The 12421-nt window shown below is 41.0% G+C and overlaps 3 protein-coding genes across 3 annotated transcripts; 1 reads left to right on the top strand and 2 right to left on the bottom strand.

Annotated features, from left to right (window-relative positions):
- Positions 1-5604: 5604 nt before the first annotated feature.
- Positions 5605-6738, bottom strand: CABS01_15217 (aflatoxin B1 aldehyde reductase member 2; the record flags this gene model as incomplete). The annotated part of the gene is made up of 4 exons (XM_060548553.1): positions 5605-5913; positions 5971-6031; positions 6087-6646; positions 6694-6738. 4 exons carry the CDS (start codon positions 6736-6738, stop codon positions 5605-5607), a joined length of 975 nt encoding a protein of 324 aa, XP_060392097.1.
- A 421-nt stretch (positions 6739-7159) lies between these two features.
- On the top strand, positions 7160-8861 carry CABS01_15216 (uncharacterized protein; the record flags this gene model as incomplete). The annotated part of the gene is made up of 3 exons (XM_060548552.1): positions 7160-7815; positions 7865-8485; positions 8585-8861. The coding sequence occupies 3 exons, from the start codon at positions 7160-7162 to the stop codon at positions 8859-8861; spliced, it is 1554 nt and encodes a 517-aa protein (XP_060392096.1).
- Positions 8862-9286: 425 nt separating this feature from the next.
- On the bottom strand, positions 9287-10958 carry CABS01_15215 (uncharacterized protein; the record flags this gene model as incomplete). Its single annotated transcript, XM_060548551.1, has 2 exons — positions 9287-10370; positions 10459-10958. 2 exons carry the CDS (start codon positions 10956-10958, stop codon positions 9287-9289), a joined length of 1584 nt encoding a protein of 527 aa, XP_060392095.1.
- Positions 10959-12421: the final 1463 nt, after the last annotated feature.

The raw sequence follows: 12421 nt of genomic DNA, 5'->3' as shown, positions 1-12421 counted from the left end.
ATGAGCTTCATCGTCCTGGCGACTTGCATGTAAATTGTTTCGTGGTGTGGGTACTGCGAGTGCGTGAGATTGTGCCAGTCTTCGGGCTTATCCTCGACCATCTCCGGCATGGAGATGTGGACGGTGTACCCTAACCCTAACCCTAACCCTAACCCTAACCCTAACCCTAACCCTAACCCTAACCCTAACCCTAAGTACCTTATTAACTAAGTACAAAGTAGTCTCCTTTTTAATAAGTAATAGAATCCTAAAAGTTAAAGGACTTATAAAAACGCTTATTAAATTAAAATACCCAAAATTAGCTTTTTTAATTAAGTAGTAGGGGAGTATTATAAATATATTTATTAAAATAAGAATAGCTTTTATATAGATTTAGATATATATATAATAATATAAACTTTAAAAATTATAAGTTGATTTAAAAAATCTTTATTTATAAAGTAGGCCCGAGGTACTATAATTATAAAACTTTTTATAAAAAAATAGTTTTATAACTAGCTAGGGAAAGGGTATTAATAATTACTTAGCAAGCTATTTTATAAAAGAGCTAGGCTTAAAAAAGGAGCGAGGATTTTTAAATACGATTTATTAATTTATTATATTAGGGATTTTAGTTAATATACTAGGATTAGGTATTTTAATATTTTTATTAAAAAATATTAACTCGTAGTATAAATAGCTAAAAATTAAAAAAGAACGGGGAGATCTTAGTTTATTAAAAAAAAAAAAATAGAGTTAGTTTATAATTTATTAGCGAAGAGGGTACTATTTATATAAAACCTATATAATATAATAAAAACGAGTATAGTAAATAGGATTTTAATAAAAAAAAATCTTAAAATAACGAAGGTTTTATAATAGATTTAAAAAAGAAAGTTAAAACGAAAAATAATAGATTTATTATTACTTTTATTTATTAAAGGGATTAGAATAAGAAATATAATTAAAGTTAACTAGGTTATAAATTCTAAACTTTTTTTATTTATTAATAGTAAGTAAAAAGTTAGCTTAACTAATTAACTAGGTTGTAGATTTTAAAATTCTTTTATTTATTAATAATAAGTAAAAAGTTAGCTTAGCTAATTAATTAGGTTATAGATTTTAAAATTCTTTTACTTATTAATAATAAATAAAAGGCTAGTTTAGTTAGTTAAACGAGGTATTTAATACTTAATTTTCTTTACTTGCTAATAATAAGTAAAAGGCTAGCTCGGCTAGTTAAATAAGGTATTTAATACTTAATTTTTTTTACTTATTAATAATGAGTAAAAGGTTAGCTCGGCTAGTTAAATAAGGTATTTAATACTTAAATTCTTTTACTCGCTAATAGTAAGTAAAAAGTTAGCCTAGGTATTTAGGGTTTATAAATCTTAAATATTTTTTTATTTTACTAATAATATATAAAAGGTTAATAGAGGTAGTAAGTAGTTAGGGTTTATAAATCCTAAATTATTCTTTAACTTATTAATAGTAAGTAAAAGGGTAGCTTAGGTAGTTAATATAGGTATTTAGGATTAAAATCTTTTTATTTACTATTAGTAAGTAAAAAGCTGGCTAAGGTAGTGGGTATTTAAGATTTATAAATTTTAAATTTTCTTTTTAAGCCTAACCCTTTAGTACTTAATTAATAGCGATATAAAAATAGAGAGTAATATTAAAATAAAAAACGTAACTAAAAAGGATAGTGAGGTAGTTTTTAAGGATAAAAACGAGGGGGTATAGGGCTAAATTCGCTATAACTAAATAATAATAATAAATATAAGGTAATAATAAATAGAAAATAGAATTACTTATTGCCGTAGTAAACTAAGTAATACCTAAGGTTAAGTAAATAAGTATTACTAAATAAATAGCAGATATAAATAGTAGATATAAATAGTAACTTAGTATTAATAAATAGAGACCGAGATAGACTTTTTTTAAGTAACTATAAATAAAGGAACGAATAAGAATATATATTTTACTTATATTATATAATATTATTAATAAGAAAGTATAGAGTAGGGTACTTCTATATTTATATTATTATTATTAATAACTCGCTTACTCGTCGTATAGTCTAAGTCTTTATAGCTATAATAAGAAAAATAGTAATTATAACTTAGTTAGCTAATTATAGCTATAATATATAGAGTATAGTAATAACGATAGTAGTAATAGGGCCCCGGCGGTCTTAAGAGCCTAGGTTTTTATAGCTATAATAAGAAAAGTAGTAGTCGTAACTTAGCTAGCTAATTATAATAATAATAAGCTATAATAATAGTAACGATAGTAATAATAAGGCCCCGGTAGTCTCGAGAGCCTAGGTCTTTATAGTCGTAATAAGAAAAGTAATAGTCGTAGCTTAGCTAGCTAATTATAATAATAATAAGCCGTAATAATAGTAATAATAATAATAATAGGGCCCCGGTAGTTTTAAGAGCCTAAGTCTTTACAATTATAATAAGAAAAGTAATAGTTATAACCTAGCTAGCTAATTATAGTAGTAATAAGCTATAATAATAATAATAATAATAATAATAATAGTGCCCTAGCGGTTTTAAAAGCCTAGGTCTTTATAACCGTAATAAAAAAAATAATAGTCATAACTTAGCTAACTAATTATAATTATAATATATAGGGTATAATAGTAATAATAATAGTAATAAAGCCCCGGTAGTCTCAAAAGCCTAGGTTTTTATAGCTATAAGCTACTAAGTACTTACTATATTTAGCTATATTTTTTAACTAAGTCTAGGGGCTTAATATAATTATAATTAGTATAAATAACTAAGTATAATATACTACTATAGTAGCGGCTTAAGGGAGAGTAGAGGGGATATAGTAGGGGCTTAATTTTTATAATTATAAGCCGTTATATACTTTATTAATACTAACGAGCCTCTCTAGGGGTCTATTATAGCTATAAATAGGCTACCCGGGCCGCTATTATATATTATTAAAAAGGGGGGGGGGTCGAAGGTCCTTAGTTTTTATAGCTATAAGTTATTAGTTAGCTAGGGAGAGAGGGGGGAGTAGCCCGTACTTTATAATTATAAAAGTAGCGGACTGCGCGTATACTTACTTATACCTACGCTTATATACGTACTACTTTTTTTTAATATTAGGCCCGTATACCCGCGCGCCCGCGTACGTACCCTAAAAAAAAGTAGGGTAGGTATTAAAAAGCGGGGTAGGTGCTAAAGGCGCCCGTTATATAAGAATAATAATTATAAAAAAAATATAAAATATTATCAAAATAATATAAAAAGTTATAAAAGTCGGAGTATATAAGATATAATAAGATAAAAAGTAAAATAAATAAAAAGAACTTTAATTAAAAACTTAGGAATACGTTAAGTATTTATATAAAAGTTAAGTTTTAAGAAATTTATTAAAAGAGTATTAACTAACTAATCTCTATATAAGTAATTAGTTTTTAAATAAGTAATTAGTTTTTATATAAATAACTAGTTTTATATAAATAACTAGTTTTATATAAGAGAGTAGTTTTTATATAAAAGAGTAGTTTTTATATAAAAAAGTAGTTTTTATATAAAAGAGTAGTTTTTATATAAGAAACTAGTTTTTATATAAATAATTAGTTTTATATAAATAATTAGTTTTTATATTTAAAGGGTATATATTAAGTACTTAAAAAATATACTAATTAAGAATAATTAAGGAAGCGATATAAAATATATTTATACTAAATAAAAAAGAAAAATCTAAAAAAATAGAACTACTTAGTAATAAGTCTTTTAGTAAAATAAAAAAAGTATACGATATTTAAATAAGAAATAACTAAATATACTTAATAAGAATATATTAATAAGAATAATACTAAAGGAGAATAATAAAAAATATATTAAATTTGTTTTAAAAAAATAGTATTAAAATTATAAAAAGCGGTTTTTATAGTAAAAAAGTAGTCGAAGTATAATATACTAATTTTAGAAAATAGAAGTTATTTAATTCGATTTTATAAGGAGTATTAATTAGTTTTTTTATATAATAACTAGTTTTTTAATATTATATCTTTTTTTAAATAAAAAAGGTCTATATAACCTTAATATATAACTAATAAAAATCCGCGCTTTAACTAGAACTAGTTAAAAACCTAAGAATCGTATACGCTAGGGGCTTCGAAGGGTCTAACGGGAGGCTAGCTATTTCCGCGCACCGGGAGACGTAATAGGCAAGCAGGCACTGCCAGAGTAGCCACTACCGGCGAGTTGCGCCATGACAATCTATAAAGGGCACAGGTTCGTAGACTACTTTCTCGAAGCGGTGATACTAGTGGAGGGGAAGAAGATGCACCGTCTCGAGGCAACGCTGCCAGTGCGGGTATCGTCACGGCCGGCGCGGGCGGTGAACACGGATTTCGAAATGCGTGGCACGATGACGGAAGGATCTGTGACGAGCCATCGGGGATGGAGCACGCGGAACTGACATGGAATCAGAAAATGCAGATGTTCCTCGGTTCGAAAAGGGTGCCGGCATGGCACTTCAAGTTACGAGTGGAGTGTCCCTCGGTCATTCAACTGGGCAACCCTGCCGCTACCCCGTTCCGGCTCAACATCATCCCCGACCGTGCGAAGAGCTCCGACCTATTTCGCGATGTCCTGCAAAAGGTTTATCTGACGAACGCGGTGATCAATCTCTTAATGATAGCGGGTGTATCGTGCCCAGGAAGAGTTGAAGCGCATGAGGGTAAATGTACCGGAAAGAGGGCATTGGAGTTGAGCGCACCTTTGGATGCGCGCAGTCGCTCGGCACCGCGCGAGCATAAACATCATTTCCCACTGGGGCCGGATAACACAACGTACTGCTTTTTTTTTGGCTCACACTTTCAAGTGGAAGTTCCAGCTTGTCGTTGCAGGGGGAGTCATGGAAGTGTAGCGGGTCTCAAAAGTTTGTCGTGTCGCCGGCTGTTGATAGGGTGGCAGCTGCAGACACACAGTCACGACCACCATCCGCTGGTGTCGCGGAGGAGCTTCCGGCGTATGACGGGACCCGTAGACCAGTGCCGGCTTATGAGAATGTCGTTGGTAATGAAGAAAGTTCGACCTCGGGATACGAGAAGTCATAGATTATCAACTGCATAGGATTTGTAAGGGCGATGGCGCATGGCTGATGAGGCAATGGCATGATTTTCCAGTAAGGCCTAGGCTTTATCCTCAACATAAACATCTGCTTTGTACTTGTCATTCGATGATTCTTGATAGCACAATACAAGTGTAAGATATTAGTAAGTAACGAGGACTTGTGCTACTACATTTGTAGCTGTGGCAATCGCGTGGCTCCAAAAGAGTAGCCATGAGGTCACTTTGCTCTGTCTTACTTCCTTTCTTCAAGTTCTTCCTTAAGTTTACGTTTCTTAGCCTCGTCCCCTCGTAGGTTCTTTTCAATCCCCGTTTATTTAGTTCGACTCGCTCTCCCCCTCTAGTTCCTTTAACAACATGTCGTACTTATACCGATTGAAAATGGCCTCCGCCTCTTTACCTGCTGTGCCTAGCCTCGCCACCTCCAACGTCGGCCCTTGTCATCCCACCCCTTTCCGTCTCGACATCTTCCGATGATACTTCTCCCTGATCTCGTTATTCAATTGCACCTTTCACTTGTTTATAAGTGGTAAGGAGGCTCGGCGCCTTCTACTGTACTATAAATAGAGTTTATGGCAACCGCAAGATCCTCGGGAAGAGGACCAGCCTCAAGGGCATCGAGCGTCTCATGAAGCTGTTCCGTCTTGGAAACACCAAAGATGACGGCATCGCCATGCTTTCCATCTAGGTTACTATGAAATGCTGTCCATCGCAATGCTGCAGCGTGTCCATTGATACCGTAGTTTTCTACAAGCTCAAGTATTGTAGCTGCTGCAATGCGGACCGGGGGTTTCCGATAGAGGTAAGTATAAACGTTGCCTAGGAAGTTCTATGTTCTTTGAGTTAGAATAATGACTCAACTTGGAACACCAGCCTCTTAACCTACATCGCGTTTCCATCGTCCCGAAGAAGCAGTATGGCCTGAGAAAAGACCGCCAGCCGCGGGACTAGACCAAAGTTAACTCGCATTCAGCTCTCGAATCATCGGGTTTGCAGACGTACCTGTACGCGTAGAAGGCCATACTATGCTTACGCAACAGGGGAAACAACTCCTTCTCCGCTCCTCTCACAATGGCGTTATAATGTCCCTCATACACACTAGGCTTCCTATACCCATGTCGCTCGCAGATATCGAGTATTCGTTGCACCTCAGTAGCTGAATAGTTTGAAAGACCGTACCTGTTGAATTTCCCTTGTTTCAGAGCAGTGTCCATCGCTTTGATTGTATCCTCAAAGGGAGTATGGCGGTCCGGAAAATGCAAAAACATGGTCTCGACAGTGGGTGTTTGGAGATCCTCCAGTGATTGATCAATGCTAAGTCCGAGCTTTGTGGGTAGATGATCCCCCGGGTCTGCACTGTGGACTTTTGTGTGGATTGTGAACCGAGAGGCGCCTTTAGCCTTGCCGAGACGTGACTCGGATGCACCTGGTACATTCGGAGAGTAATCGCGAGCTGTGTCGAGTTGGTTGTATCCACGGCCATAGAAGTCATCTAGAAGAGATTGGACATCTTGCTCGGCATCAAAGTGAGAGGTTTCGGGGTCGACAATGGAGTCTCCAACCTGGTGACGTATCAGCGGCGTTCAGTTAGCAACATGAAAATGCCTACACTGTGTGTTCCGAGAATAATCGTGGGAGGCAATTTGAAAGTCATTATGGGAAGTTCGAGGCCAGAAAAGTTCAGCTTATAGTGAGCAGCACCAGTACTGGGGGATAAGCCGGAGTCTGATGGACCGTTTTATGCTTAGGTTCACGGCGAATTCTTGCGGTGTGCTTTCGGAGGCAATTTGGCCTCCGCTTGACCGAAAGTCCGACAGAATGACCAGGGCAAGGAGCTGTTGTATTCGGTTGATGCACGGTCATCTTGCTATGCAGATGATGACCATGCGACCACAGGTCCCCGTACGAGCTGATCGCCGATATAGTGATGCGACTCCACCACCATGGAATTGGAAGAACGCATGCACAGAGTTGTGTTTGGGAGGTAAAACTTAGTACTACATATATGATTCGGCCATGCAGGTTAGCAAGTGGCTGCGAAATTTCTAAGTAAATCGTCCTGTCGTAGTCTCAAAATGATCGTTTTCTCAAACAAACCTATTCAGGTTTTCGGGGCTCTGATCATCGCCCTCCTGGCCGCCGCCGTTTCCCTTCGCAGCACTAAGACCGAACGACAGCCTCCAGTCATCGGTAAGAACAACACTGTGTTGTTTGTTACCAATGTTGAGCATGGGCTCTCGAACGTTCACGTTGCGACAGTCTATTCTCTGTTAGAACGTCACCCAGAGATCATAGTACATTTTGCATCATGGCCCAAGATCGAGCCCAAGATCGCCAGGATTTCCGCCCACGCCCGCATAAAATCTCCGTCATCTCGTCCCGCCATCTTTCATCAATTGCCCGCTCCAAAGTCCTCCGACGCCTCTGGGTTCAACTTCACACCAAATTGGATACGTCCACCTGGGATCCAGGGACTAAAAGGACTTAATGATGACATGGCTATGTTCGTCTCACGGTGGACGGGAGAAGACCACCTCATGATCCATAACCATGTACAGAAACTCATTAGAGACATCGATCCCGCTGTCGTTGTACTCGATATGTTCCACCGGCCGGGGATGGACGCGACCCGAGGCGATAATCGCTTGCACGCCATCTTGTCGCCAAACGTCCTGGCCGACGTGTTCGGTGGTGCACAGCCCTGGCTCAGAGGTTTTTGGCAATTCCCGGCGTAAGCTAACTTTCCTCCTCCAAGTAGAGACTCGTACTGAAGAAAGCAGCCTTGGCTCCGGCCATGACTTCCCTGTTCCGTGGCGAGACATTCCCTCAAATATCTACCAGATGGGTAGTTTTGCATGGGCCATGCTATTTAATCCGGAGCTCGTCGAGAAGCGTAAGTTCCTAGCTAGCCACAATCTCGAGGACCCAATCGGCTTTTTCACCATTCACCAGCCTGGAAACGGCGTGTTCATCTCCCAAGACACAGCTGCTGCCTCCATTCCGCTCAGCTCAGTTCCAGCCAACGTCACCACAACGGGTCCTATTGTGATTTTGGTCGCCTCGGCCGCAGAACAAGACATTGATCTAACATTATGGCTAAGGAGGGCTCCGACGGTGCTTATCAACCTTGGTAGTTTGTTTGAATACGATGCCGACAGAGCAAGCAGCATGGCCGGCGCATTAGAGGCTGTCCTGAGACGCACGAGTGTGCAGGTTCTGTGGAAGATGAACACTCGTCTCGATGATAAGGAATGGAGGCCCTTGGTGGAGGAGTTCATTGCGAACGATAGGCTCAGGGTATTGAAGTGGTTGACGGTGGATCCAGCTGCTCTTCTCGAGACGGGCGATATCATTGCTTCCGTCCACCATGGCGGGGCTAATTGCTATCACGAAGCTCTCGCGTGAGTGTTAACACTGTCTCGAGACATTCGTCATGGTCTATACCATTGCGAACAATCTAGTATCTCTTAGCGGATGGGTGCTAATGCGAGGCATACTAGGACTGGCGTGCCGCATCTCATTCTGGCGACTTGGCTCGACTTGTATAACTACGCCGCTAGGGTTGAGCAAGTCGGGATTGGAATATGGGGCAACAGAAAATCAGCCCCTGGCTTCTCTCTTGACGAGCTTAGTGAAGCCCTCTTGCGGCTCGTGGATGGAGGGCCCGAAAGCGTCGCCAAAAGAGACAATGCGAGGGCAATACAGCAGACGCTTCGCCGTCCGGGCAGAGATATCGCCGCAGAAGAAATTGCCCGACTCGCTGCTAGAGGAATTTGACTAATCATGGGCTGCATAAATTTTGGTTTTAAGTCGTATACATGTGGAAAGGTTCTTTATCTGGATCATTAACCACCAGAGTACTACTTTGTTCCTGCTCTGATTTTTTGAACGAGAGCTTGAGCCTACTAGTGGTCAACAGTGGAAGCCATAAAACTTAAAGCCTGCTTGATTAATATGTCATGATCCTGTTCAACTCTCGATCTTCCTGATATGCGGCGGCTTCCATCCTTTCGAGACATTAAAAGAGACTGGAACCCCGCAGTGATGTAACGAACCACTACTTCAGACGGAAGTGGATTTATGAATGGCAGGCATTGTCTTGTTTCGTGTTTGAAAACAAGTCCTAGTGTAGCTTCTTTCTATTTCCAGATTCAACGACTTTAATCTTGCTCTACCTTTGGGTTTACCACCACGAATGCTCATTACTCAAATACTTTTGGGAACTTGTCCCGAACAAGATCCGCATCTTCATCTTCCGAAGAATATTTCTCATGGGCTGACTTGACTAGATGCACGGATTGCTCACTTCTTGGTGTGATGCTGTATGGGAAGTCGACCGGACGACAAATCAAGCCACTCGTAGTAGCGATCTGGGGCGCAATTTTATTACCCGAGTCATCAACAGCCATGTTGATATCAAATGTCGCCAAGAGACGCGCAATGGTAATGAAGAGACTCTCATCCGCCAGAAATCGGCCGGGACAAATCCTCCGACCGTACCCAAAGGCTTCATCCGTGGGATCTGGCTCATTACGAGGTGCCGAATATCGGGCAGGGTCAAAGGAAGAGGGATCCAAATATGTATGAGGATCATGCAAGAACCACCATATCGACGGCAGCAAGTAGGTCCCTTTGGGAATTTCAAAGCCTCGGTAGCTGATGTCTTCATCGGTCCGATGGGCAACGCCTAATGGCGCCACGTGGAGCCATCGCAAAGCTTCCTTCACTACGCCATTGATATATGGCAAGCGATCTCGGTCTCCAAAGTCAGGCAACCTCTCTCTGCCGACAATACCATCAATTTCCGCCTGTGCTTTCTTCTGGACATCTGGGAATAGGATCATGGCTAGGATGAAGCTGTGAAGGGCTGACGCAGTGGTGTCGGCTCCCCCGCCGTACATAACCAAGGCTGTCTTCTTGATGTCATCCTCGGAATAGTCGTTTTTAGTCCCGCAGTCGACAATACTGTCTTCTTTAAGGAGTGACGAGACGAATGAGTGTTCATGGGTTCCTTTGGACATCTTTTCCTGTACGAATAAGTAGGGGACGTCTTGTGTCGTCTGCAGAAGCCTTCTCCATTCTCGACCCTGCTTCTTGAAGGACGTTGCTGGAAGGCCTTCTGGAAGATGCTGCAGTATGGGCATGATATCCACAGCCCAAGCGAGCAGGACAGTTGCAAGTGCAAACACGTCCATCGTGCGCTCAATCAGATGAACCAAAGGGTCGGTTCCGCTATGCGAAATAGAATAGCCATAGGTTATCTTGAGAATGATGGCGCTCGCCTCACTATACGAATTCAGTTAGGGACAATCTAAAGCATAGTGATGGATATCGCGTCGGTGCCTCCGCGTTCATTCGGGCTATGTGAACTTACGTCTTGATGTGCTGCGCCAAGTTGGCTGGATCATCCAGAACTCGGAGAAGAAATCGATGTGACTCTGGCTCGATATTGTCCCGAAATCGTGCTGCCATTGCCTTCGTCCCAAATTGCTGGTGGACCAATTTGCGATGCCGTCGAAATGTTCCATCGTATTGTTGAAGATTGAGGAGCGATGCGAATCCGCACATGTCCGCAAACCGCATATAAGGGCGACCCGAGGTCTTTGTCGAAGACTTAGTCAGCAAGTCGTGCGCAGCCTGACGATCGTGAAGAAGTACGATCCTCTGCCCCAAGATATGAATGGAACTGATGGGACCATAGATGTCTTTGAATTTGAGCCAATGCTTATACTCGGGAATGCCGGTCGGAGGCAGATCTCTGACATTCCCAAGGATAGGGAAAGGCTTGGGCCCAGGAGGGAGATTGTAGCTTCTCTTTCTGCAACTATAGAAGCAATAGAACAGAGCAGACACGATAATGGCGGCCGATATCATACTGTTCTTAGGATTTCGATACAATAGAGCAAAAAGATGATTTCAAGCGAGATGCGGTTGTGTGGTACAGCCCAAGAATCCCCCAGTGACCATGCTGCCTTATAATTGTCGCGTATTCACTCCGACTTTGGGCCTTTGGGCCTTCTACATCGACAGCACCGCTCTTTGGTGGACATGGCGGGGAATTTCGCATTCGTGGTGAAACCTACTGTAGTTATATGTGGGGCAAGCCCACTTTATGACAACTTGTTAGAAACAGGGGTGGGTGACAAGAGAGGCAACTGTCATGAGATATTATAATTCTGCCCAGTGTTTTTTCAATGAGCAGTGAGAAGACAGCCATCCGACTGGAACTTTTGTTTCTTGGAACGTATGAATCCCCGGACCATGCATGGTTTATTCCCATCCCACCTGAACTAACCCTGTTCAGGTTGGATCTTGTACTTCCGAGTGTTTGGATGGTAGTACAACTGTGACTTAGACTTTAGACCGCCATTATTTCCACTTATGGCAATTATTGTCACTCCAAGGGTTATCATGGCCAGAACACAAATCCGCCGACGAATCTCTTTGCTCAGCTACTCACTCTCACAAATTTCGGCCTGTTATTTTTTCACGTCTTTTCATCTCCAACTTTTCTGTATTTCAAGGTATTATCATATCATTGCAGGAAGTCTTCTAACTTCGACCCTCAGGCTGGGACAACGACCCCGAACAAGAGAAATACAAACTATCTATATTAATTCCATACTCTAAAAGCGCCTAGGACAATGGAAAGAGGAGGCTGCTTTCAATTCCCCTAAATTCAGCAAGTATTGCATACATATGTCACCAACGAACGTGATCCTGATAATGGCTATCATTTTCTGGAAAAGAGATGTATTGGCCGTATGATGTCTTGTCCATCGCTCAAATCTCAATGGGAATTATCCATCTTCGGACGCTAGCGATGTCTCTCACTTGTCCGAATGTAGTCTGTAAGATATTGAGAAGTGGAGAAAGTCAATTCCTACACAGAACCTAATATGAACTAAGGTACCGTAGCACTATCGACATGTAGGTAGCCCTGAAATGACCTGAGGCGAAAAGCCAGAGGCCGATCCGGACAACAGTTCAGCAATGTCAGCGACGCAGCTCAACGTAAAGGAGCATTGTCTGATGAACAGTATCCTAACTAATCATTATTCCTGCGATGTCATGGTGTAAGGTGACTTTGTACGCTGAATTGAGGATGACTGCTACATGATTGCCAACTCGACTGGTTTACCAACGTGGATTCCTGCATGCATCGACGCCTCGCGTTTCATCAAGGAGATACCGCCAGCCAGCATCATGTATGGACCAGCCATTCCGCAAAAGCGTCCCAATCACCTAGCGCCGTAAGCCGTGCTTTTCCATCCGCCGAAGTGTAAAGCCGAAGCCTGACGCTTTCGTTACATTTCATGCACTCACACGCCTGACAC

This window comes from Colletotrichum abscissum (assembly GCF_030869225.1).
Source record: "Colletotrichum abscissum strain IMI 504890 chromosome Unknown Scaffold_63.1, whole genome shotgun sequence".
NCBI classification, from domain to species: domain Eukaryota; kingdom Fungi; phylum Ascomycota; class Sordariomycetes; order Glomerellales; family Glomerellaceae; genus Colletotrichum; species Colletotrichum abscissum.
Note: the sequence above shows the minus strand (reverse complement) of the source record. Positions and strands in the feature narration are given on the sequence as shown.